At 34.2% G+C, this 22,688-nt stretch overlaps 1 protein-coding gene across 15 annotated transcripts in view; it reads right to left on the bottom strand.

Annotated features, from left to right (window-relative positions):
* LOC140436621 (uncharacterized) overlaps window positions 1–22,688 on the bottom strand; it is a 290,450-nt gene that overhangs the window by 165,867 nt on the left and 101,895 nt on the right. For 13 of the 15 annotated variants that reach the window (XM_072525593.1, XM_072525594.1, XM_072525595.1 and 10 more), the window contains one exon: window positions 18,189–18,385. In XM_072525593.1, coding sequence (XP_072381694.1) covers window positions 18,189–18,385 — 197 coding nt within the window. Of the gene's footprint in view, window positions 1–5,746; window positions 5,980–15,127; window positions 15,192–18,188; window positions 18,386–22,688 lie in introns of those variants that run through there. The other 2 variants (XM_072525606.1, XM_072525602.1) reach the window with 2 other exon arrangements.

Here is a 22,688-nt window from a genome sequence, read left to right as displayed (position 1 = left end):
ACAGCTTTTGAAAAGGATAATTTTTTGTGTGGTCAATGGGGAACCCGTGAACATTACCATCCTTGATGCTGTTCAGTTTTTAGACAATGCGTGGAGTGCGGTTACGTCAGTGACAATTTGTAAGTACTTTCGTCAAGCTAAATTGACTGTAGTTTCTCCCAATGTTCAGGATGTTGACTAGGATAACGAAATGCCTTTGTCAGAGTGGATACAAAAATTTAATGTAAACCAGAGAGAGTTTGGAACTGATCTTGACTCCTACATTCCAGTAGACGATCAGGTAGAAACATTTCAAGTTTTAAGTGATAAAGAAATTGCGGAACAAGTGCAAAATGTGGAAATGGATATTGATGAAGATAATAAAGAACAAGAAGAAGACGGCGTTGATTGTCCAATCATAGAAGCAATATAGATAGAAGAATAAGAAGCAATGCGACCATATCCAAGTTTTACCAGTTCAGAGAGGCACCCAGAACTACCAAAGAAGCAGCTCAAATTATTAAGGACACTACAGAAAAACTTTATTTTTCGAAAAGGGTTGTGCAGAAGGAAATAACTGACTTTTTTCAGCATTAGAGAACTTTTTTATAAAAAAATGTAAGTTTCATATACATGATATGTTTTATTTCTTATTTTCTTTATCCTAAATGCCGCTGTAATAAAATTTTGCCTCATTAAAATTTCATTTTTTTCTACCTCTTTTATAACGTCACTCTGATATAGCGTCGTTTTCTTACTGGACCCTTTAATGACGCTATAACCAAGTTCCACTGTGTTTGGTCCATATGCAAATTTCTTGATTTTTATCTGTGCTGATATTTACCTGTTGGCTAGCTGTGTTGGATTTCTGAAGAGCCAGCTTGTTTAACGTTCTTATGCATATTAAACGTATCGTGTTTTTGTTGAAAGAACTCATCTCTTCACACTGTGATTTTAACCAATTTTCTTTGGCCTTTCGTATTTCGGTTCTAGTTTGTATCTGAATATTGCTGTACATTATTTTGTTGTTTTTTGATTTTCTTCTTTCTTCCATGTGTATATTGTCATGTATATTGTCACCCATCCAACTTTTTCGTTCTTATTTTTGTTATTATTTCATCCATGATCAGGTTGAACAATACTGTACGAGTTATTCGTATTGTATAAGGACCGTTGTAATCTTCTACCATAAAGACTGTGTTACTTATGGTTCATTTGCAAATCGAGCATAATTCCAAATCTATTACACTTTTTTTGTTTTCTGCGGCTGCTCCTGTGATCCGAATTACTCAACACTCAAAACTAACTCAATAGAAAAGTAATGTTTGAAACTTTGTTATAATACATCCGTATCATTGTCAAGCACATCAAGTAAAAGTTTCGATTTACAACGATTCTCAGTATTATCAAAACCTGATCGTTACTGCAATAGACCTATTGAGAAAACTATTTGTACTAGATTATATTTTGATGAAAATGTCAAGCATATTATGTAATTCGATTTTCCAGATAATAAATTAGCTAAACAATTCAACATTAGAAAAAAATGATACGTCAGCTTATAAAAAATACGTTCGTACTCACGCGTATTTGCACGTGGATAATCAGCCATGATGACAGCAATTTTTTGGCACTGAAGTTTAAAAATTTACAAAAAAAATGACGTTGTCGGTCATTTTTAGGAATAAATATATATTGCATAATATGAAATCATTTGAGCACATTATATAACTGTATGGAAAACGATATATCAAACGTAGGACCCTTGTAACGGACCTAGGGTCTGAATTAGCTAAAGAAGTGAGTAAACATGTATCTACAAAGAATTCTACATTTAATAAAAAGTATTATACTGCAAACTTATTTGCATCTTTGTAATGGAAGTCGCGTCGGCACAAAATAGACAAAACTATTGTATTGTAACTACCTGACAGAATGTTACACTGTCACATAAGCTACCCTCAAAACAGCCCCTTCGTTAACAAACAGGGCAGCCAGAGCCAGGTAGTTTTACTCGTGTCATCCATAGCGATGTTTGTGTTGTAAGGGAGCTGCTGTTATAAAAATTATAGATTTTCAATCGAAAACGTTAACATCAATATTCATTACTATTGCGGTTGAAGATATCGTGAAGTATAACAAATAAATTGAATTTACCCGTATTCCTTTAAGTCAAGTGCAAAATATCGACCTATAAAGCAAGTCGAAAAACATAGGGAGAACAAATGTATCAATATCGACGGCAAAATACCTTAGATTCGTAGATGACATCACGCGTATCACAGACAAGATCGCTGATGCAAAACAGAAGCTTGACGAATTATTACATGCCTCATTGGAAGTTGGCCTTCCAAATACAAAACAATACCCAAAGAATGACAAATATAGTGCTCGCACAAAATATCAGAATAAGCGACATCGACATAAGGGAAACACATGTGTACAAATACCTTGGGCACGAAATACAAATTGGAAAGAACAAACAAACGCATGAGATAGCCATGAAAAGAATCACTAAAAGAGACAGAACGCCCAATAATACCATCAGACAAAGAACTCTGTTTAAGGTAGCGATCAACAGAAATTCGTGTAGTTCCCAAATACCAGCCAATGTATTGCATTTGCATTTAATACATCCGGATTTAGATTATTCTTTGAAATTATCAAACCTCAGCGGTTTGCAAGTGTTTTATGGTCTTTACATGCCACTTGGTGCAGGTAGGCCACTGATCAGTTTGCAAATCTCTCCGGGTGTATTTCCTGGTTTTATTGCGGTGATGAGTGCATTTATGCTAATTGGTGATGAGTTTACGTATATCCCAAAGAACGAAGGTCAAAGACATAGTGAAACATGTAACTACAATGAAATGGAGATGGGCAGTTCATGCGGAAAGAATATCAAACGACATATGAATTGGAAGAATATTAAAATGACGACCATGAGCAGACAAACGTAGCAGAAGTCGATTACTGACGCGTTGAAGAGACGACGTAAAAAGAATTGCTGGGAATTGGATAATGAGAGCTCATAATCGATAGACATGGGGATCTTGCGGCATATGTTCAGTGGACAGTAACGGCTACATAATGATGATAAAAGCAAGTTGGAGTGGCAGTAACCACTTCTAAAACGTTCCAAAGAAGAATAAAGAAATAACAATTTATTTAGTATTCCAAAATTGGGAAAAAAAAGAAAATGTACTCGGAGGGCGTATTTGGCTACTGAGCAATAAATTTTACGAAAAAGAAAAAATGAAGGAAAAAGAAGGAGTACCAGAAACAAATAATCAGAGATATAGAAGAAAATCGGAAGAATAACAATGTAAGAGAATACTTTAAAGGAGTTTCAGGTATCAAGGCCGGGTACCAAGAAAGACCAGGAAACTTCCTTCAAACAGACAACGGAGAGCTTATTAGTAATGACAAGGAAATCCAGCGGAAAGTCACCTAACGACGTCAGTTTTTTATATTAAAGTCATTAAAAGATATAATGAAAGAAAAACAAAGTCTAAAATTGTCTTCACCGCTACCTTTGATAACTCATAGATAGCTGTCGGTCGAGTTAAAAACATTCGGTACTTCTTTTCAATCAGAGGCGATAGCCTTTTACTATGTCGGGATATTGGCATCACGTCCAAGCGTCTCATCAGAACATATGACAGGATGTTTACAGTTGACGAGGTTATCGACCAAATTATTCAAAGTACTGCATTAACATAATTGAAAGTAAAAGAAATGATAGCAGAAGATATAATGAACTTCAAGACCTGACGTCGTTAATACAAAAAACAACAGCTACCTTTTGCAAATAGACAAAAGAGAAACTTAGAAAGGAAAGAGTATATTTTTCCAACGGTACTTTCACTATTTTGTTTGTAAACAGTTTAGGAAGGTCTACATAAACTGTTATTCTACAATCAATAGATTAGTCCACCATACATTGTTTTTGGCATTAACAATCAGGATATCAGCAGATTATCATCGTCTAAGTATCCAACTGGTAAATCCTCTACCAAGAGAGTAAAAGTACAGGACTTGCGGAATATAGAGGTATACATTCCACCTGAATGCCAAAGATTTCTATTTGGAAATATCTTCTTGACTAATACGAAATTTTTTTTCCTTGCCAGAAAACGAAAATTGTGACTTGTAGTGATGAATATTGACTTGTAGTATGAAACCGGTGAGGTGTTGTCCCTCTAAGTGTAAAATGTGTGATTCTAATATTGTCATCAATAATATTAACTTAAAATTTTAAAACGTCCATTTACAAATTCTAACTAAAACTATAATAAAAAAGTTCAAATTTTAGAACGAAAAATAGACCACTATTTTTCATCTTTTTATGCTGAACATCTCAGAAAGTATATTTTAACAAAATTGGATAGAAGTACAATTGTTCGCGATTCAATTTTCTATTAAAATTGCTTGAACAAAATAATAAAAAACATTTCGAGTGGGTAAAGTGTTGTAAAAATATGCGTTTTGAAAATTTGCTTATTAGAAATCGGAAAACTTTGATGTTTCTGAAAATTTGGTAGAAATACGCAAAGAAAAATGCGATAATTTTTTGTGCACAATCATTGTACAATCCACCTTTATATGGAAAATTTTAAAAATATTCCTGCGTGGAAAATTTTTGTTATATAAATCGCAAATTTAATTATTTACAGAAAAGCAAACAAGCTGTTATATCTGCTATAAAAGTCATATTTTTCCTTAGTTAATTTATGTTTTCAATAAAATATTTAACACAATTACATATCTGCATAAAAATTTATATAAATCAAATAGAATTTTCAAATTTTTAAGCTAAAATTTTTTAAAAAAATATTAAATACAAAATTTATAAGAACTGGATTGCACAATTATCATGCAAAAACAGAAAAATCAAGGTTTCACTTTATTTGTACCTTCAAATTTTCAAAAATTTTGAGGACTTTCCTGATTTCTCTTCTATATTTTCATTTCTATGCGACGAAAAAAAAAAATAACTAATTCCGTAGGTAGTAAACAGGAAATTTATTATTGCGAACAATTTTACTTCGATCATTTTTTGTCGTAGATATTCTTTCCGAGCTATTCAGGATAAAGGGTTAAAATATAGTGTTCTACAGCCGATTTTTGTTCTGAAATTATTCCTGAATTTTCCACAACTTTTTCAGCTGGTGCATATTCAAATTCTTAGTAATAAACCACCTTCCGGAGAGAATTCTACAAAAATCTAAGGCCCGACTCACTACAACCAACTATTTTTGTAGTGTTAGTGCCTAATGGGTTATTTAATTTTCTAAAATCATAGTTTATATTTTTTTAAATTGCGTATGTTAATGAAATCAAAATTAACCTTGATTTTTTTATCAGATAACATCGAAATGAAAGGATGTTAATGATATAAAAAGCAGCAAATAAATAGTTCTTGCAGTTACTGCGATTTAAGAAGTCCCTTTAAAAAAACACGATTTATTTATGGTTTTTTCTTTTTTCTTTCGTAAAACATGATGCCCAACACTACAAAAACAAATGTTTTGAGCATTGTACGTTTACTGCGACTCATTAACACTTCGTCGAATTACGTTGTAAAAGTTGTAGAAAATATTAATTTCCACTATTTTAGAAGTTATTTTTAAATGACTTATTTATTTAAAAACCAGTTTTTATACAAATACTTCCCGTTAATTTTGTATAATTTTTGATGTTTAACACAGTAAACAAGGTCTAGACATAAGTAGCACGCAAAAAATAAATAAAACAAAAATAGACTTACGCATATCTGCATAAACACGCTATGAATGGTTTACATCCTGCAACGATCCATACCCATTGATTATATTACCAGACATGGTACAAACAATACACAAATACGTCTTAAACTTATGTAATTCTTTACACCTCTAATATCGACTTTAATTTGCATCATCTCGATAACAAGCGTGTCACAAAACAGTTCGCAACACCACCATTCATAGTTACTGTGTAAGTACAACAAGATGCAATTATGTATTTACGACACAATACACCAAATTGCTCGTATTAAAATTATGTTTTGATCGCAGCAGGTTGAACTATAAAATCAACAACTGTTTAATCATTTAAATCAATTTTGTAGTAATGAAATTATCATTTGGAAATGTCGAAAGTAATAATTGTGGTTCCCTATTTTCGCTACGCAGATCCCGTGCTCGATATCAGAATACACGAGTTTATCGAATTTTGTATAAAGATAGCAGAGATTTAGATTTACAGCGTCGAACTTGCACAAGGATTGTAAAATTTTTAGATGGAATCATGTTTTATTATTCGTAATCCATATCCGTGAAAGATATCTATTATATATTTATTTTAGACAAAATTTTTACTAATAAATATACTACCATGTTTCTTGCACTTTTCGCGGTCATTAAATGTAAGATGTTGGCAGTTAGTAGCAAACGAAAGAAAGAATCAGACCACAACATACTGCTTTAATGGATGAGATAACATGAATTGATTGACTAGCGAATGTCATTAATAGGAGAAGAAGTGGCCTCTTTTGATAATAGAACCAGGAGCTGGTCAAGATCTGGTTCAAATTATTCTCAAATTTCTACACTTTGCTGATAACGAAACTTCAAACAAAGAAGATAAATTGTATAAAGTTCGCGAAATTATCGATATGTTTATCAGAAACTATCAGAAGGTTTTTACCCCGGGAGAGAAAATTTGTGTTGAGGAGTCTCTAATTGCTTGGAGATGCAGGTTGCTCTTCTGGCAGTATATCCCAAACAAGGCCGCAAAGTATGGCATAAAAATATTTAAACTTTGTGCTGAAAAAGGTTATACATGGAAACTTCTGGTTTATTGCGGCAAATCGAAAAACACTGAATCCGAAGTGTAAAAAAAAACAGTTATGGTTTTAGCCAAAGATCTCTTGAGCGATGGTAGAACATTATATACTGACAGTTATTATAATAGTATATGTTTGGTCCCAGGTACCAGTTTGGTCAATGCTCATTTCCTGTATAACGAGAACACTATCCGTAAGAAGCTCGCTATAACGGAATTTCGTGAACACGTTATAACGTCAATGCTTGTAAAATTGGCCCAGGCCATAACATTATTCTCTACGCATAAAAGCTTAAGAAAGTGTGTTCTTTTAGGAGACACAACAGATCGAACACAACAAGCCATGCGTATCTTTTTCGGTACACAGCGTTAAGGACAGTGTGTATCTAAAAGGATACACTGGCGCTGAGGGTGTTAAAATGATAAAGTCGTATAAAACCGATGCCGGGAAACAAAATAAAAAGAAAATTTCAAAAGTGGGTCTCTTTTGAAAGAAGAAAAAGAGGATAAGAGGATGGATAGAAAGTATTAAACATGCAACAGACCGAAGCGATCTTGCAGAAAATGATTTGAAATATTATATGAAAGGGTTATTCAGGTCCAAGAGCCAAAATATAATAAATACTCATTCAATATCAGTTACGTCTGGATCTGTATTTACACTACCACATATATGATTCCAAAAATAATAGGTACATAAGGCATAAATATTACTTGTCTGTGAACAAGGAGTTTGCATATGCAATAATTATTAGCTGGTTAAATTAAGATTTTTTTCTTTACACATCATTCACAAAATTAAACTGCTCGTTCCTTCACAATAGAGTAAATCAAACAAAGTTAACAATATAACGAAGGACTGATATTTATACCGCAAATTTCCAATTGTGACAGTTCTAGAGGGTGGATTGATATAAAACTAACCTTTGATAGAAAAAACAAGTTTTTTGGAATTATACCGATTTATTTCTCAACATAGTCCCCTTTTAGCTCGATACACTTAGTAAGACGATGTTGCAATTTTTTTATCCGATCCGAATAGTACTTTTGCTCGAGCTCTTCAAAATAGGCCGAAGTTTCAGCGACGACTTCATCATTTGTTGCGAAACGGCGTCCTCTGAGCCATTTTTTTAGGTTTGGAAACGGAAAAAAATCGCTGGCGGCAAGACCTGAGGAATACGGTGGGTGTTCAACCAATTCATAGCCCAATTCGTGTAATTTTGCCAATTCGACTGCCGATCGGTGAGCCGATGCATTTTCTTGGTGAACGAGCACTTTTTTGCGTTCCAAACCGGGGCGTTTTCGACACAATTCGGCATCGAATCGATCCAATAATGCTGCGTAGTACTCACCATTGATTGTTTTTCCTTTTTCCAAGTAGTCGATGTGGATGATGCCCTTCGCATCCCAGAAAACAGTCGCCATCACTAAAGTGATGGCGATCCTTCGCCGCGTTTGCGCCACTGTTTCGTTCTTTGGTTTCCGGTGTGTAATAATGCACCCAGGTTTCATCAACGGTGATAAATCGGCGAAAAAAATCCTTCGGATCGCGCCGTATCATCGGCAAAAGCGTCTCCGAAGTGGTCACACGTTTTTGCATTTGATCAACTGTCAGCAAACGCGGCACCCATCGCGTGGATAGCTTTTTCATGTCCAAATGATGGTGAATGATGTTGTGTACGCGTTCGTAGGAAATGTTTAGGACGTCTATTAACTCGCGGAGCTTAATTCGACGATCTGCCATAATCATGTCATGGACTTTGTTGATCATTTCCGGCGTGGTGACTTCATTTGGCCTCCCGAGACGCTCATCATCAAAAACACTCTACGACCACGAACAAATTCATTTTCCAAAATTTTACTGTTGCTAACGAAGGTGCAGCCTCACCATAAACTTCGTCCAGGTCGGCTTTGATTTGCACATTCGTTTTACCCTTTTTGTGGAGGAACTTAATCACCGAACGATACTCGACTTTTTCCATTTCTCCGAAAACACAAAATTTGCTTGCTTTTGACAGCTGCAAAAACCAAACTAATTGTTTTTAAAACTTAAAATTTTGACAGACGTCATGTCATGAATGGCAAATGTTAACACCGAAACCAATTCGGTATCAAGTAGCGCCATCTATCAAAGGCTAGTTTAATATCAATCTATCCTCGTATAACTGAGTATTTGTTTTTCGTATCAACTAATTTTTGACAATTATTAAAATTATAAATTCATTTTCGTGTCTTGGGAAGTAAACGTTTTTTTTCAAACAAGGGTATTATAACAATAAACCATTACCGTAGTGTTCGGTTTCGTCAGGTCTTCTTCATATGGTGCCTGTGACGATCATAATAGCCAACAATTTACTTTGTTTGGCGACAACGTTTCGATTTTGACATTTCCGTAAATTTTATAGCCAAAAAATACATCTTCTTTCTGGTCCACTTTTGTAATTTACCTTCCATTGGACAAAACCTTTTGATTTCTCATTATGCGTCCTCGATATTCTAACTTTGTATTTGATCGTCATCAGAATTTCATATTCTTTCCCCATGCTGAGCAGAACTTCCGCATTGGTAACTCGGTCAAGTCAGGACATACATAAGATATACCTATAACGCCAAAGCCTCGAGCCGATTTATAGTTGCCACAGTTGATGTCCATGACTCCATTCCGTAGAGCAGAACTGGGACAATGTAGTATTTCAGTAGACGGCATTTTGCTTTTAATGATGTCTTGTTTTCCGCAACTGGACCTCATTCTAACGAATGCCGTTTTTGCTCCTATCATTTTTTGTTTAATTTCAGTTCTCAATTCAAGGATCCCATTCGATATATAGATTGTGCCAAAATATCTATAACTCTTGACTCATTTAGGCACTTAAATTTAGGATTAAATCTTTACTAGAAACAGAGAAATTTTCAAAGCATTTATTTTCATTGCAGCGCGCAGCGATACGAAACAAAAGATGCTGAGGTGGTAGTAGTAGCGCACCTAGAGGGGGGGGTTTGGTTGGTCACCGAAATTTTTGGAAAAATGGAGGTAGCATCATAAAAAACATTTTTGAGTCCTTAAAGTGTGTGAGTAACAGTGTCGGAATAGGGTCCTGAGGGGGTTTTTAACCTCCAAAACCCCCCTGGGTGCGCCACTGGGTGGTAGAAAGATCTATATTATTTTGTCTTGCAGAGGTAGCACCAGCGATAAGGTACCAACAAGCTTAACACTCTCATCCAAATATAGACCACTTCGAATAACCTATAATTGATTTTTATTGCGTACATATAGCTATTATATAATTATTACGACACATAACAAATAAACTGTAGGCTTTGAATAAACACCAGCAACCGATGCGAATGAAATCTCAATTTGGAGAGTCGAATATTCCTCCTATCCTCTGGTACTCGTCTTCACTCACCTGCAGTGGACGAGTGTGACTGACACTTGACACACTATATTAATTTTATATTCTATAAAACAATTTGCTTTTTGTCCTCAGTCGATACAATTCTGCAAAGTGTTTATTGCGTGTTTATAAACTGGATATCGTTTCGCTAGAATTCGATACGTATCGATATCAATTAATGCATTATAGAAGGATAAAATTAAAAGTGAAATTTATTACTATTTTGATAAAACGAACAAGGTTACTGCCTTGCAATTTGATATAAAAAAGGCGCACGCCACTACACTGCGAAAATTTGTTATATTTATATCGTCAAGGTCGAGGAGATTTGTCGAGTTCAGAGAAAATTTGAAGATAAACCCCAGCAAAAAGTATTAGTAAAGTATAGTTCCGCAAATACAAGAAATGAGATAGAAAACCAACATTATAAATGTTATATTTCTTTTCATTATGAAAGATAATAATTGATTGTTATATTTTTTCAGTTGTACATTTTTGGTGGGATGAGTGGGAAGAGTATATTATATTAAACAGGGGACAATTGCGCCTATGGTACCTGCTATGATCCCTTCTCGATAAAGGATCCTTTAAGCTATGGGCACGATTACGCCGGCAACAGATTTAATCCTTACAGCACGTTAATGATGAGGTACTTACTGCTTTAATCTAATTAATTAGGTGTACATATTTCAAACAATAGTGAAATATATTTTACACTTATGTTTTCATTATTTCTTTGTTGGAGTCAGAAGTGTATATTCTTGGAATAAATTCTTATATTTTAGTTCCATTTTTAATTATATACCTAACCTATTTCGTATAATAATGCATTTATACAGACATAATAGTGGGGATTAGAGATATACCCAGGGATTAGTGACCATCTGAGTTAGTTCGGCGCAATCGTGCCCTCAGCTGAACGAACCTCAGGTAAAATCAGCGCAATCGTCCCATACCCATTATATCAACCCTAGAATACTAACCATCGTAATTTTAACGAGGCCAATTTCGTTGTTGTAGGATATTGTGGAAGATGTACACCAGTATCTCTCGCCCGCTCATCTATTCTTACATTAGTGTATATCGAAACGTTTTACAAGTACAGTTACGCCTACATTATTAGTGAAATGCCTGCAAATGTGCACAGCTTCGTAAATATTACGAAGGTAAGTAATACCGTTATAATTGCAGAAACAACGATATTATCAGTTTTTTAGTGTAAAATATAAATACGAAAAATAGAGACATGCATAGACCACTCACGCGGCGGGAGTTGGAAGCTGAGTTGCGCCTGGAAGAACTTTGACCAGATGAATCGGATAAAAAATTCTGATAAATCAGAAAGTGGATCTGAAACAGAAGATGCCTTTTTAGAAGCATTCAGTCCATTTGAACCATCAAGCGACAATTACTCAGATTCCGACTATGACTTGCCATCCAGTAGTAAGAAAAGAACAAGAAGTTCTAAAAAGGTAATGAATTGGAAGAACAGTTTACTTCAGTGTTTTCAAGAAAAGAAAGTAATGGCTCTAAAATCGACAAGGAAAAGAAATGTCCTGCTCAGCAAACTCCATCAAACGAAGAAGAATCTCCAGAAATTGCAGCTAAAGAGAAGCAAACTCGGTTGCCGTCGAGTCTAAAAAGTAAAAAAATGGACACAGGTGGTCCTCTCAACCAAAGGCCGCTACTAAAACTCCAAAACGTAACTTCGTAGGCTCCTTTGATAAAACCAAGGAAGTACAAACTCCCTTAGATGCTTTTCATTGTTTTATGAGTCCAAAGTCTCTGGCAAAAATTGTAGGATATACAAATGCAACTATGGGCCGGGAAAGATTTGAATTTCTTATAGAATGTTTACGTTTTGATGATAAAATGTCTAGAAAAGAAACAGACCTATTAGCAGCCATTCCTGAAATATGGCATGATCTAATACAGAACTGCAAAACATCCTATAAGCCCGGATCATACCTAATAATCGATGAGCAGCTCCTGGTTTTTAGAGAAAGGCGTCTTTCCGGATGTATATCCCAAACAAGCCAGCCAAATACTGAGTGAAAATAGTAATGCTGTGTGACGTAGGTACCAAATATATATTCGATGCAGAATTGTATTTAGGAAAGGGAACTAAAACCAATGGACTGCCTCTAAGAGAATATGATGTCAAACAATTAACTCAGGGCGTGTGCGGAAGTAACCGTAACATAACCATGGATAATTGTTAGTACAATTATCTTACAATTTAACTATACTTGGTACTCTACGGCAAAATAAAAGAGAAATACCTCCCGAGATAATAAATCTCAAAAATCGTGAAATTTAGACTATTATCGTTATTATTTAATTAAAACTTTATTGTGTTCTAGTGTTAAAAAAAGTATTTTAAGTGTTTGGAACTCTTTTAAGTGTTTGTAATATCTTTAAAATATATATAGTTTTTAGAATATAAAATATACTTATCAACCATGGTAAGCTGTATTGCTTGTGGCCTTTCCCGCAAAACAAGAAAGGAGAAAACATATTTTCATCGGTAAGTATTTGTTGAAATTAATTATTAAAATTTAAGAAAAAAAATTATTTGCTTGTTTCTTTTATTAACTTTCATTAACTTTAAACGAAAATTTCTTTTATTAACTGTATCTTAAGTGTGAAAGTTAAACTAGAAAATTTAAAAAACTAGACCCCCTAAATAAATAGATATATTAATATAAAATAAATAAATAGATAAACTATAAAATATAAAATATTATAATATATAAAATATTATGTAATATAAAATAAATAAATAGATAAATTAGAACCCCTACACCACTGTATGATTATTGTGAAGTGTCATGAAATTTAAATTTGGCGCATTCGCATTTCCGGATATGTCCGCCATCAGAGGCAACTTTTTTGGTCTCCTTTTCATAACGATTAGATTCCCCCTTTTGTCCTTTTGCTCGATGCTATGCATTCACTTATGTCAACATTCGTTGATTTTTTCATAATTAAGTTAAATCCAGAGGTAGCTATGGAAAAATGACATCAAAACAATAATATTGTCAGTTAATGTCAAATCTATTTTGTAGTATTATAAAGCTTTTTGCCGTTTGTGGATTGTACAATGGGTCGAGGTAAAGTTATCGATGAGAAAATTTGTTCAATCATTATTAGATTTTTTAATTCTGGAAAATCCAATTCGGAAATCGCAAATATGTTGCAATTGTCACGCTATAGTGTAAGTAATATAGTCAAAAGATATAAAACTACAGGTTCGGTCGTCACAAAACCTAGAAATGTACGAAAAAGTAAAATAACCGAAGCAGATTGAAGGGCATTAAGACGCATTATCGTGAAAAATAAACGAGCAAATTATATGGAGTTAAGCGTTTTATGGAGTGACGTTACTGAAATACACGTTTCTAGATCAACATGTTACCGAGAGGCCCACAAATTAGGATTTGGTACTTACAAAGTAAGTTTTATAGTTTAAAAAATTAGTAAGAATTGTTTTTAATAAATTTCATTTTATTTTAGGCTAAGGAAAAGTCACTTTTAATATTACAACAAAAGAAAAATGAGCCGACTGTCTGAAGAGAAAAGTCAAATTTCCTGCATTTGTCATGATCTGGGGCAGCATGTCGTCTAAAGGTGTGTGAAAGTTACATTTGGAACACCGTTTAACATCAGCGGAAGATTTTGTCTTCCAACAGGACGGCGCAGGTTGTCATACCTCAAAAAAGAGTTTAAAATGGATTGAAGACCATGGCATACAATTTCTGGAATGCAGAACAGGGTTTCTAACAGTCCCGACTTGTTCCCGATAGAGACTTTGTGGCGCGAAATGAGAAAAGCTTTGAGAAAACATCCTGCCAGGTCCATCAACGAATTGAAGAAAAAATTGCAAGAAATATGGGATTCGTTTACATTAGAATTTTGTCAGAACTTGGTAAAAACTATGCCTCGAAGAATTGTGGATGTCATTAAAAATATAGCGAATATAACTCAGTGGTAAACTTTCACTTTTTTTTGTTAATATTACATATTCTATGCGTTTTTTAAGTTTATTATTATTCTGTTTAATCAATAGTTTTCATTATGTTATAAAATATTTTCTATAATTAGGAAATCCAAAAATGTTGTTCGATGCATTAAAACTTTACTAAAATTTACGCTTCGCTTTTATTTTTGTTCTCTAAAATTTAATTTTCTTATCAATCTAACGTTGGGCCAACTGATATGGGAAGGGGCTCGTATATGGTAGTAGATCTATAAACTTCTTCAGTAGTTATGTAGTTCTGTTTTTTATCATTATTTAAACTCCATTGTTCTTTTTTACTATTGATAAGGAAAGTCCAGCTTCTTAACCATGTTTACCAAATTTGGATGAACGGGAATTTGGAATGATTTAACGGAACGGTATTTAAATTTAATTTTGTCAAAAATAAACAAAACCTTCACTTTAAACAATATATAAAACAAACTGATTATATGAGTAAATTAAGTAACATTTGATAAAAACTTTTGCAACCAAGCGTGCCAACATAACTAAACAGTAATATCATTTGTAGCAAAGCCATCTATGGACAAGACCTAGACCTTTTCACTACTCCCTGCAAATTAATCATTTATTTCCCTACTATCCGTAAGTAAATTCGCCAATCGCTAGAGCTAACATCACTGCTCAATAAGCTATTTAAACTCAGCAAGAAAATAAATTTTAGGCAAGAAATGAATATATTTTGAAGCTGAACACTGGAAACCGTAGCAAAATTGAAGCCGAAAATAAGTATAAAAATAAATAAACAGCACAATTTTGTTTAAAGCGTTTTTATGAACAGTATAAATACAAGTTGTAGTACAAAAATTTCTGTAAAACGATAATACATCTCTAACTAAAGACCATGCTTAAATTGGCAAAAAAAATTAATTAAGATAAACATTAATACCTGAAAATTTAGTTTTATTAAGTAGTCGATCTTTTGACCACCACCTACGTTTGAACTTCCCTTTCTTTCGAACATCTAAAATAGAGCGACAGGTAGGTAAATATCAAACAAAGGGAAATACAAGTTAACCAAGATACACAAATGATATTTTTTGGATATAAAAATATGGTGATCTCATCTACAAAGTGAAATGGAGAACAGAAATACAACAGTAACATAAATAATAAAATAATACTAGTTAAAATGGCAATAAAATAATACTAGTTAAAATGGCAAAAGCTCAAAAAACATCTTACCGGAAACTACCAAGCATTTGTTGCAATTGAATATAAGGAACGACATGACTTAGTAGGAAAGATACTACATCAACAAATAACTAAAAAACTTTAACTTCTCTAAACTAATCACCTCCCTTATTATTTATGCCACTGGTAGTAAGCTTGACAATACATTACAAGACATACTTAGATTGCACTGTGCTCACAGACCAACATAATAGACATACTAGACAAATCTCATACTAGCTAATAAACTAATTAGACAAACAACACATTTTGATGTGGCGATAAATAAAAACAATAATCTGCGTGTTCAATATAACGAGAAGATCGCCAAGGCGACAATGTATAAGGAAAAGTAAGCAGCCGATTCCAATAATTCATCTTTACTACTGGCCTCATTACTGACGCAGTACAATAAAGAAAACGGTAAAGCCAAAAGGGACTTGTGGAGAAGGTTCTGTGGAGAAGGAAGTTTACTTCCTTCTCCACAGAACCACAGGACTTTACATAAACGATCGAAGAAAGCTTATTTATGCCCACCAAGGCGCATTTTTCCAGCTCATCTACAAACATTAACTCTTTGGCAAAGCCGGTTATTTCAAGAAGGCTTTCTGCGGCTAACTGGCAGCTAGCTACCGAAATTACGAGGCCTCAGAGAATTCAGTGAACTATAAACAAATTTTAACCATATAGGTCTTCCGGAATGGATGCAATATATCCAGTCCTTCTGTCGCAGAGACAGGATGTTATAATACCACATCTAAGTAAAAGCTTTAAGGTTATTTTGGCATGGAGACATAATACCAGTGGCATGGCAAAAGGTGTAAGTTATTATAAACCAAAACTCCAAAGGGTAATGTAATAAAAGCCATATTCATACAGACCAATAAGCCTATCTTCCTTCCTAACAAAAACACTACAAGATAGATGATCTTAGTAGACTGCTATTTGAGGATAAAGAAATAGCGGTAGCGACGTCTCCTTCGAATCCGTGACGGAAGCGCTAAAAAGAAAAGGTATCCCTCCTACATATGTGAGTGTCAGGCAGCCTTAACAAATAGGACCATCGTGTTCTCGTTAGGCGAAGCCGTTGTCGAGCGAAAGTAGGAAGTGGTTGCCACAAGGAGGGGTATTCTCTTAGCAAAACTGTCCAATGATGGGTTTTGCTGCCTGGGCTGTGTGGATGACCTGGCCCTACTAGTCAAAGGACGTTTTGCCAAGACAGTCTCAGAACGAACGTAAACCGCTCCGAAACTGGTGGATAACTGGTGTAAAGCTGAAGGGCTAAGCGTTAACCCACAAAAAACAGCAGTTGTTGTGTCAGCTTGACCAGAAAAAGGACACTATAAGGATTGCATCCACCGTATTTCAGGCAGAAGTTACCACTATACAAAGGTGTGCTATGGAACTAATATTTCGGCAAGTGGAGAATGACTCAATCGTGATCTACTCCGATAGTCAAGCAGTTCTATGCAGCTCGGTTCAAAACTTGTGTGGGCCTGCTTAGGTACTCTCTCCCAGGATGGAAATCAGAATAGACTGACACTAGCCTGGCTTCCAGGGCACTAAAGCTACGTAGGCAATGAGAAGGCTGATAAGCTGGAACCGAGAAGGCGCTTGTGCGCGATTAATTTGTGCGGATCCTTGCTTTGGGGTTGCGAACATACACAAAACAGGAGCCTTTGATAAATGAGTGCAAGACCAATTGGTGAACCAGGTGTCCTTTGGTGAACCAGGACAAAGACCAATAAAGAGCCTTCAGCCCAATTCACAGCCGATTAACTGACCCACAATCGAAACACTGTCAAGGTGATAGAGGGACTGTTGACTGGTCACTGTAGGCTCAATAAGCATTTGAGTCTTATGGGCTTCATGGAAGAGAATACTTCGTCGGTTCTGTCGAGAAGAAGAGAAAACCGCTCTGCACGTCTTATATCAGTGTGAAGGCTTCACAAAACTACGCGATATAGATAAAGCGAAACACACTAGATCTGTAAACGTAGTAGTGTGTCGCTCTAGTTGTAATCTGTAACTGGTCTCATTCTGAAGAACCATCTAAACATCAAGATCATGCAAAAAGCTGTGACGTCTAGATGCGTACGAAACTTTTTGGAATACTTTAGCGCACTCTAGCATACCAGATCACCTAGGGCTCGATTACACGGATATATTTCCTCCAGAGCTCAATACTGTTGTTACTTGTAGGACGTGGGATGGGAAGAACTTGGAAAAAGAAGAAGGGTGATTGGCAGATGGGAAAAATCCTGACGAGGAGGAGTACCTTAGCCTAAACAGGAGGAAAGAGTTGGAAGATCTTGACAAGGACTTGGAAAAGCTAAAGTAAAAATAAAATAGAAAGAACATATTTGAAAGTGAAAGATTAAGTAGAAATGATATAAAAAAAGTTTGTCACAGAAATGAAACAAAAGAAGAGTTGACAGAATAACGACCATACTGTCTTGAAGTTGCAAGTGCGAAAATGTGTATCCAAAGTGCCCAATGGAACAACAACGATTGGAGAATTCACAGAAAAATCATCTGACGACTTTCCACAAGAGAATGAAAGGGATCTGACAAGACCTATACCCAAATAATGTTTAAATAAAGATTCAAAATAATAAAGTGTAAACACATGTTTTATCTCAAATGATCAATTGCTATATGCAGGAAACATTTATATCGTTATATAATCAATATAATTAACAAAAAATAATTTCGATTATGAATTCTGTCTAAGATTGCTCCAAGAAGTAGGTACTATGTAACAAAAAATAACTTACCAGGTTCATCTTCTTTTTCTTTTTCCTCCTTTTCTTCCTCATCTTTTCTGAACAACTGTATATTGCAGAACCTTTTCCTGAACGGCGCCAAGTTTTCTATAATGTTATCATATGGAATACTACTGCAGCTGTGTGTTCTTATCTTCTTGTCTTCTTTTATTGAATTGTCCTCATCCATAATTTTCATAAAGGTATACCTGATATGAAATAAAAAAAATAAATATAAATGGAATAAAAAGAAAGAAGATGTAATAAGTCCATAAGCAATGTTATTTATTATTTATAATTAATATCAATTATTATAACGAATAATTTGAACTAAAATGATATGCAAGAATAAAAATGCGATGAAGATGCATCTACTTAACCTAGACTGGTTTTGGGGGTAAACAAAATATTCCGCTATCATATTAATGAAAAACAACTTTTTAGAAATCTCAGTGTAAAGTTTCAGGTCAAAAATTCAAACCAATAAATACAGCAATAAATTTGAAAAAAAAAAATTGTGATATTTGAAAAATTTTAGTATCGAGCCATCATCAAGTGCCTGCATTTAAAGAGGTTAATTGTTAATATTTAAGAAGAAACGGTTAATACAGCTTGGCGGTTAATGTCCTTCGTATACGACCGTGAAACAATTGGATTGCAAGCTTCAAAAAAAGTAAATGTTCCATTGAAAATAAAGACCGACTGGGAAGTCCCAGTTTCTGTGTCCACCCCCGTAAATGTCGATGCAGTTCATAATATGATTTTGTCAGACCATCGAATTGGTTTAAAATACGTCCATTCTTTAGTTCACATCGATTTGGAAATGAGAAAAATGTCTGCAAAATGGATCACCAAATGTCTGAATGTTGACACAAGAAGCTTACAAAGATAAAATTATCGTGTTCGATTTGAGCTCGACTCGAACCAGAAACCATCTTGATCTGAGTGTTCTATCGACAAAAATCAAGATGCGCCTTAAAAGTAACGAGTGCAGCTTTCGTACGCAATTCTTTTACTTTGCCGCAAATAAACTGATTTTTTATAAAGGCGTTAAATAAATAAACGTGGCGCGATTTTTGCTAATGTTTATGATTCTCATAAGATCAATACAATTGATCCCTTTTATTAATCGGCCACTGTGAAGTTTCGATAACTAGAGCCTAATCTTTAAAACCTATAACATGAAATTTTTTATGAAATTTAACATGAAATATGCTTACAAAACGCTGAATTTAAACTCACATTACAAACGAACTTGTAACATTTTTTTATATAATTAAAATATTAATTATTTTTATTCCTTTTACCCCCGTGATGATACGCTCATGTTCGGTTTACCATCTTCAAAATTTTATTGAATGCACGGAATTTCCCTGCGTCCGAAAGGTTTTTAATCCTATCCGTCTTAATCCGGAGTATGAAAGGAACTAATGCTTTTCGGTGAAGGCGGGTCCTTTATGATAGATTTGTAAATATTCCGAAGGCTCGTATAGTAATTTTTCTGTAAAGACCCAATCTAGAAGATTTATATTTTATCACGTCCAATTACTATTACCGTTAATTATCTCGAACTTTCCGATGTCGTTAGAATTTTATCTTCTAAGAAATGGATACTGTCCCATGATTTCTGAGTGGGAGATATCCCTTCTTATTTTTTGGGGGTAGTTTGGTAAATTTTGAGAGAAACCAAGTTACTTCTGAGTGGGCACTCGTTAAGAAAAGCGTTATTTCTCGTGAGACGCTTCGCTCATATTATCGTATCTGCTACCTTACCGTATCTGTGCATTTTCTTTATAAGTGTGTATACACTTGTTTATTTGAGTTTTTTTTATCTTATACTATATTAGATTAAATACAGTTATAAAGTACATTTAATGTTAATTAAATTCAGTGTTTAATACAAGTATAGTATTAACTTCAGTGAATTAATGCAGCAGTCGTCAGGAATTACTGTAAGTTACCATAATCTTAGTATCTCCACTTATCTGGGCGAGTAATATGGTATGGTATCATATTATCTGCAATCATCTGGGCGAATCAAAGTTCATTCATGTCTTCACCTGTAGTTGAGAGTAGCTACTGAATTTTGCATTCAATTTAAAGAACATTCTATATTTTTTTGTTACGAACCAAATTCCATCAGCTACTAAGAAATTTCAATAAGTAATAATTATGAACATTTAAGTCTCAGTTTATCATTAAATAATAGTGCGAGATAGCTAATCGATTTAACCAAGTGCGGTTTGGTTAAATTTTTATGTTTTCATTTCAGTAACCTTTTTGTATTTTTGTAAATTTAGATTTGGTTAATTTTTGTTATCTTTTGTGGTTGTTATAATTTTTATTCATTTTTTTTCTGTAATATCTCGAGATACGCCAAAACTTTATTTGTGCATGATTGTATTATATATCTTTGTAAAGGTATTTTCTAATTATATTACTGCTTATTTTTATATGTATACCCCCATTTCATAGTTGATGGTGTATTTTTATCTTGTGTGTACATTCAGCTACCGATATCATTTTGTCGTTGAATATATTGTTTTTGTTTTATGAATGAATTTTATTTGTCGACTCCTAACAAGTTTCCTGATATAACCATAACTCTGAATATTTACTTATTATATTAAATTATTATTATACTCTATTTTTTCTGATCTTTCTTCTATACCAGAAGAAAGATCAGGCTGATTAAGTTTCGTAGGTAAGTAGGTATAATACCTAATATACTTATTATTTGTTTATGCAGAGTGTTAACCAAATTTATTTAATAATTAACTGTTGAAATCTTTTCTTGGGTTTGATCTCTGAACCTAAATATCTTTCCTTATCTCTTTTCATTTCTAAGGTTTCTTAATTTTCTCCTTAAACCCCTAAAAATTAAATGGCGCCCTGTTCCTATCTTATCTAATCTGTGATAATTTAACCCATCTATCTTTTTGTTTATTTCTGTATCTTTTCTAATATCTCCTATCCTATCTTTACTTATTTCGTCCGTTGGACCCATTCCTGGTTCCAAAAGCTAGTTTCGAACCCACGACTCGCTCTCCACCAACCATCTGGCTGCCGTCCGCAGTGTCTCCATTGGTGACCTTTCTAGCGCCATCCAAAAAAGGTTTCCGAGGTTACAAACTAAATCATTTAAAACTGCTCTTTGTCAAATTACATTAGTACGTTTTTTAAAATTACTTATTTTCTGCTACAAACTACACTCAAAATCACCTTTTTGGACACATTTCCAGTGACGTGCGAGCGTTTGTAATGTAAAAGTTTGAATTCTGCGTTTTTTAGTCATATTTTAAATGCTTTGAAATATGACTAAAATAAAAAGTAGGCATTGAAAGTTGTCCAAACGTATTTTTTTTTTGCAGGACAATGCCCAATGCACAAATCACATGATTCCATGTAAACAATTCGTAACTTAGATTTCGAATTACTCGAAAACCACCCTTATTCAACAACAGATCTGGCTCAGTCCGATGATTATGTCTTTCCTAACTAAACTGAAAACAAGTCTAAAAGTACGAAATGTTGGAAGCTTTTTTGGTTTCCGTCAATATATAGAGTAAACCTGCGCGATATCGAATTAAAATTTTCTCGGTCGCAGATTCTCAAACTTAATATACTCTGAAAATAGAAATTTATGCAGGAAGGGTGCATTTCTGATAGGTAATAATGCCGCTAGTGTTGTCAAACTGTTGGTGGAACCAATTATGCGATTTGGCCGTAACATAATCATGGAAAATTGGATTACTTCAGTAGACTTAGTTCAAGATTTACTGCAAAAATATTTTACAGTTGTTGGAATCATCCGGAAAAACAAGAGGAACTACCGCCAGAATTAATCAACAAGCCGAATTGCTTATAAAGAGGAAGAAGAAGAAGACAAATAACATAACTTTACTATCATACCTACTAAAAAAGGTAAAACTGTTACATTGATTTCGACGATGCACCATAATGGACAAGTTTAAGACGATGCCACCAAAAAACCGGAACTAATATTGTACTACAATAAAACAAATGGTGGTATTGATAAAGTAGATGTTATATTTATTCCGTTTCACGTAAAACCGCGAGATGGCAGCTAAATCTTTTATCGTTATTGAATATTGCGGAAATAGTCAAATTATATTTGAGTTCAATACAAAAGCAAATCTAAAACGACGGGTCTTTTTGAGAACTCTCGCCAAAAAATATGTACTGGCATGTGACACTGAAATATGAACAAATGTATAGACGGCTGACAATGGATACTCCTCTACAAATTAAGAGAATTATTAGTAGTGTGTTAAAAATTAGTGAACCAGCAAGCAACCTCTATAGAATGTAGTATCGTACGATGTTTGTCTTTTTATTTTTGCATATAGCAGCTTAGAGGGCGACACCAATAAAACCTTCCGACACAAATTTAACCTCAATATTTTGTTGACATAAATCGAGAGTTTCATTGCGATACAAGTCGTGTGGATACAGTGAATTTTTGAAATTAGCAAGTCGGTCGAAAAATGG

The sequence above is a fragment of the Diabrotica undecimpunctata genome, chromosome 3, assembly GCF_040954645.1.
Source record: "Diabrotica undecimpunctata isolate CICGRU chromosome 3, icDiaUnde3, whole genome shotgun sequence".
Lineage (NCBI taxonomy): Eukaryota > Metazoa > Arthropoda > Insecta > Coleoptera > Chrysomelidae > Diabrotica > Diabrotica undecimpunctata.
Note: the sequence above shows the minus strand (reverse complement) of the source record. Positions and strands in the feature narration are given on the sequence as shown.